The sequence below is a fragment of the Plectropomus leopardus genome, chromosome 5 (genome assembly GCF_008729295.1).
Source record: "Plectropomus leopardus isolate mb chromosome 5, YSFRI_Pleo_2.0, whole genome shotgun sequence".
Taxonomy (NCBI): Eukaryota; Metazoa; Chordata; class Actinopteri; order Perciformes; family Serranidae; genus Plectropomus; species Plectropomus leopardus.
The window spans coordinates 31338295-31344299 of NC_056467.1; the positions used below are offsets into that span (position 1 = coordinate 31338295).

Genomic DNA, 6005 nt, shown 5'->3' on the forward strand with positions numbered 1-6005 from the left:
TTCAGTGAAGACTTTTCAGCCCTGACTAGTGAAAAATTTGCGGCATTTTTTTTTTTGTTGTTGTTGTTGTTTTTTACATGAAAATAATCAAATTTAAACTCATAACTTTACCACATAAGTAAACACAGCACACTTTTTATTTTCTGACATGACTATATTGTTCATATTTTTGTGCTAAGGTACTTTTTTTAAAATTATCACTGTCATATTTTTATTGCAGCTTTTCCTGTAGTTTGTCGTATTTATTATAGTACTGTTGTACACCAGATCAGCGAATTCAGCAGCAAATTCATTCAGCAGATTCCTTGTAAATGAAAACCTGCTTGGCAATAAATCTTATTCTGATTCTAATCACATAAAGGGTGCATGCAAATTAATGCAACTTTAGCATTAAGGGTGCAGGTCACCTAAAATTGATGTTTTCTTTTTAAATATTGATGACCATCTTATGCTTATTGACTTTAAACTATCTTAATGCCTCTACCAATTTATACTGGAATATATTTTTCCAGTCTTGCTAATAACATATTTTTTTACTCCTAAAGGAACCGGCATCCATAATATTATTACAAGTCCACATTGACAGTCTAAAAGTGACGCCTAAAATCTAGAAATTCTAATGAAAATATTTTCTCAATATCCTGAGCTGCATATAAAACATCTCCCAGCTCTTTTGGTAAGTGCATGCGGCACTTCGATGTTGTGTAAATAACACATTTAAAGGTGCAGTGTATGTCCAAATATGTCCATGATGGGGTGCATGGCCAGGGTAGGCTACTGATGGTTGTAATGCCGGGTGATGGGAATGCTTGGCGCATGACAGCATGTAAACAAAAACCAAATATGGTGATTACCATGGTGACATATCCATATTTCATCCAACCAGAGAATAATGAAGAAACATGATTGGACAATTTAGAGAAGAAGAAAAATAATAAATCTCTCCCTTGGTTATGGCAAGGTTATTAAAATCAGGACAGAAAAAAAGCAGGATCCAAATGTACAGCAGGCACTGACTGACATGCTGCAATAACACAGAGACACTGTCGCATTCTGAGCTGCTCTGGATCCCCCCTTGTTCTCTCCGGCTCGCCACAGGCCTGCTGTTAATGTGAGTCCGCTTGTTTATCCGCTTGTGTAATTGTACACAAAGCGGCGATGGAGGCTGATGTGTGAGATTATCACAAGGTCATCCGTCGACGGGATGAGAGCCTGCGATCACACACCAGCCCGATCTGGCTTTCACTTGTTTACATCCTTATTTTGGCTCCAGCATGGCCGCTGTGGCTGCGCGTAAATCTTTAAGACGTAATAAAAACACCCAGTTCGGCTGATCTAAGGAGGCTAAAAACAGTCAGGATGTGAGGCGAGGGGGAACCGGCGGCTTCCCTCCAAATCCCCCCTCTATCCCTCTCATTGTTTCCTTTCCACCAAAAGCGGCGGCCCATCATTATTTTAATGCTGATGGAAAATGACTGTCGCTCATTAGAAGAAAACACTCTCTATATTTACATCACTGCGTAACTGAGACACATCTATGAATCTGAGATGCATGTGTAGAATCAGATCAACCTGCTCTACTTTCTCTCTGCCTGCCTCACATCGAAGCAACACCGAAACCCGAACAGCTCCTCGCATCCCCATCGCTTACCTCCCGTATTTGTGCGTTTGGTGCTGCTGGCCTCCGTCGGAGTTTCCAGGGGTCTTTTACGCGAGTCCGGGGGATCGGACTCCATGTGTGGTTGTTGATTGTGATGGTGAGGATTTGAAAAAATCCCGTTTTGCTGTACTGCTCCGCCGGCCATCATTTTCGAGCTTGCTCTTGGATGCTTGGGCTGCGTTTGCGTTTAAATCCCCCCTTTTCCCTTTTTTCCCTCTTTTTTACGCAGCGTAGCCGTGCAGATGAGTCCTTGGAGGAGGCGAAAGCGATTTGGGAATTGGAAAAATACGCCTGTTTCTTGCGGACGGGGAAGGTTAGCTGCGCGTTTCTCCGTGGTGCGCCGTGCGTACAGAGATGCTGCGCAGGGGCAGAAAGAAAGAAACGCTGGAGCGGTCGTGTCAGAGAGAGGGGGACAAATCCGAAACCTCTGTAGATGGAGAATGATCTAGGCTACTGGAAAAAAAAACGTGCAAACGGAGCGTCAATCTTCCATCAACCTTCTGAGATGCGGGCTAGGATTTGTGTGTCATTCCACTGCAACCAGATAAGAGAGCATGTCAGGCAGTGCAGGATGGTGGCGCTCCTCTGCAACAGCCAGCGAAACCGAACAATAAATAAAACAAAACAAAAAAAAAACAAGACCGAAAGACAAAGAGGCGAAATCAACCGAAGAAGACAGAAGAAGGAAAGTAAAAGGTCGGTGAAGCAATGATAATACAAAAAATCCGATTGGTAGGCTATAATAATTTCTTTCTTCTTATCCTGTCCTGGCTCCGATCATGAAGACACCCAGGGGTGACGGGGTGGGTGAGGAGGGTCCGGAGACGCGGAGCTGGAGGAACACACAGAGAAAGAGACGTTTTTTCCTGCTCGATCTCTCGGTGAAGATGCTGCAGTCTTGCGTTCAGAGCATCCCTTCTCTGACTGGCTGCTAAAGGGAGCGCAGGGGAGCGACTGACGTCACAGGGCCGTGCGGTGCCTTCAGTGACATCCCGTGAACTCGGTCATCCCATAGTTTTGTGCAAAAAATTGTATGTTTTTGTCCTTTTATTGTCCAGCGATAAAACCCCAAATTACAAAAATGACAATATACGCGTAAATACTTTTTGTACAACTTGAGTTTTTCTCATTTCCTTTCCAAAATAGAGGCAACTTGTAGAAAAAAAAGAAAAAGGGTATTTAAATTAGATTACATCACATTAGTGGTCTCATGGCATCGACAATCAGCTTTTTACGCACAAAAGCGCAATAAAACACGTTGACGCGCTTTGCCAAGTCATTCCTTGAGGTCACTTCTAACATTAAATCCCGGTTTTGCCATGTTGTAGCCGCTTCCGTGTGACCAAACTCCTTATTTCCCACGTCACATGAAGGCGTCCTGGGAGAGAAAGCGAGGAAATGAGGGAGAGAGACGCCTCAGTCGAGACACTATTGGCCGAAGCTGCATTTCTCCAGCGAAACGAAAAGGACACAGATATATTCGCCCGGTGGGGTCACATGACGGAGAGGAAAGGATGCGGCGGCGGGTTTTTACTGCCTTACAGTCGCGGCAAATGCAATTATAGCTGAACGGGAGCCTGAAGGTCCCGCTGCGGCTGTTTGGAGGTCTGTAGCTGCCTGTCAGCAGGCCAAGGAAGCCTCCAACTCACCTGGAAATCTGCAGGAGGACAGCTCGCCCAATGTTTCCTGGATTCAGTTTAAATAGAAATCAGCAAGTGAATTAAACTGGTAAAGATGCTGTTTTTGTCAAAGTGATAAAGGCAGGATTGAATAGCATTTTTATAATTCTAAAACATTTTTTATTGTATCTGTGATTGTTTGCCTCATTGTGAAACTCACAATCTCCAATGTGACAGATTTCTGTTTCCAAAGCACCTGAGCAACACTGATGACCCCTAGGCCAGACTGCAGGCCTGCTCATTACCTGCACCAAAAAAAGAAATAACCAAATTTGCCGTTTGGTAGTTTTGCATGACATTAATACAGTTCTGACACTGAAAACAGCTCTACAACAGAGGAAGCATGAAACCTGTGCGCCGGCCTGTCTCACCTGTCCCCTCAGCGGCTGTGTGACCCACCTGTGTGTGCTGCGCCTGACATCTCTGCGTCGCTCTGCCTGGATGTGAAGAGGGATCCTCCAGCACTGTGAGCTGTCTGAGAGAGCTATACCCGCCTCAGTCTTTCTCTCTCTCACACACACACACTCACACATTTGGCATATTCTCACACTCGCTCCGAGAGACACGCAAATACCTTCTACTCCCTCTCTCCTGCTCTGTCCAGTGCCGTACAGATGCGGTGCGCCCTCATTGCCTCCTGTAGATTGTAGTCAAGGTGACATTGTGCCGCCTGTGCACACACACGCACACACAAGCACACACGCAGGCAGGCACACACACACACACACACACACACACACACACACACACTCAAAGTCGCAGAGAGCAGCTATCTCGCACTATTTCACATCGCCATGAGAAATGCACCGGTGAGCCAGTCTCCTGCTCTGGAAATACGTGGCAAATCTGAGGCAGATGGATCCCAGGCTGCAGTCTGAAACAGATTTTTGCACCACAAATAGCATGCGCCGCTCAGAGGGACAAAAGGCCTGGACGCCGGCGCCTAATTGTATGGGTTACTCTGCACAGTCTGTGGAGTGTATAGCACACTTTCAGCCGGACACATGCATTTACGCATTTGGAGCAGAGACAAAATCAGTTGGAAGCTGAACCGTGAGGGTCCCCCACCGCCAGAGCGTCCAAGCTGCTGCAGCAGCATATGGAAAAAGTGAAGTAGCTCCATAAGCAGTAAAGCACGCAGACTAGCAGCATTCTTGAGTTTTTATTAGGCTGGGAGCTATGAGCAGATGTTAGTGAGATAGTTTTCAGAGATTTGGTTCCGCAAGTTTCTGTTCAGCTTTGGACAGTGACCCCCCAAACACTTCAAGCAGCTTTCCGAGTTGCCACAAGTTATCCCAAACACCACATGCAATTTGAAAGAAGCAAGGTTGCTGTAATAACTCATTTTTTCCCACTATGTCATAATCTGAGCACAAAAGCCAACAGCAAATGTTATTCCGACTTTTACTCTCATGGAATCAGTCAGGAAGAGGTGATTTTCCAGAGATGGATTTTTCAGTTTGGAACTAAAGTCTGAAATTCCCAGTTATGTGACAAAAATGTTTGGTAGTGAGTCAAAAGAAGAAAAAAAAATGGAAGAAGAGCTGAGACAGGAGCCAGCTGGAGCGTCACATCTCAGACCTCTGAGATAATAAGAAAAAAAAGATTTGACCTGGTGCATAAAATGAGATTTAAGCAAACATTTCATCATTAGGTCATCATCAGCTCCATTATAAAAAGAAAACATTTGTTGCTATTAATTTACCCTCCAATAATTCAAGTAAAGCCCTGTGAAATGAGTTTTCTCTCAGAACAAGGTCATCCTCAGCAGGTGTGACCTGCTCACAGCTGCTCTCCCTGCAGGGTTCAGTACTGTACATACAGTATTCTGGGAGTTTCTCTAACACTGGGTCAAGGCTGACTGCAGCTAAATGGATATTCAGGATGTAGAATGAACTGTGCTGCTCACAGATGCTGGGCCTCTGCTGCCCTCTGCTCGCAGCCTGGTGGGAGAGCAGCACATAGTCTGCAACAATTTGGTATTTATTTCCAGTTACAAGCCTCCTTTGATTTTTTTCACTGGTGCAACTGGCTTTTCTTCCTTTGTGTTTGTTTTTCAGACCTTTTCATTCGTTCATGGGCAAATAAGATAGTTTTACCATATTATTTTTTTTATTAATTATTGTGCGGTAGTTTCGGGCAACAGCTACAAAAGTTCATGACATTCACTTTTTGTTTTCCAAAAAAGCAGTACGGATCATTCACAATGTCAGATAGCTGGATCACACTAACTCATTACTCTTACAGTCAAAATGATTAAAATTTTCAAATCTTATGGAATTTCAAACAGCACAAATAATGCATAAGGCTAAAAATAACCTACTACCAGGAAATGTATTTTTAAAAATTGTTCAGTGAATGCGAGAAAATGTCCAAATATAAACCAGCTTAAAGTATTGTATAAAAAGATTATGTTCATGAGGTACAGGGATGAAGAGGAGGTTTGACAATCATCAAGTGTCTACTGTGGTCACTGTTTATTTATTTGGTTAATTAATTTTTATTTATCTTCCTCTTATTTCTGTGAAAAATAATGTAAAATTGTAGATATTTTGTTTTGGGTATGTGGGTGTATGCAGATATTTCATAATTTGGAGTATAGCTTTACATTAATATGGAAGCTGGTTAATTAAAATTTAATGACTTATGGAGAAGGGGTGGGATTA

The 6005-nt window shown here is 43.5% G+C and overlaps 1 protein-coding gene across 1 annotated transcript in view; it reads right to left on the bottom strand.

Annotated features, from left to right (window-relative positions):
- The window catches only part of nova2 (NOVA alternative splicing regulator 2), a 105629-nt gene extending 103053 nt beyond the window's left edge, over positions 1-2576 (bottom strand). The window contains 1 exon segment of the mRNA XM_042487293.1: positions 1652-2576. Coding sequence (XP_042343227.1) covers positions 1652-1808 — 157 coding nt within the window. The 5' untranslated portion in view covers positions 1809-2576.
- Between the last annotated feature and the right edge of the window lie 3429 nt (positions 2577-6005).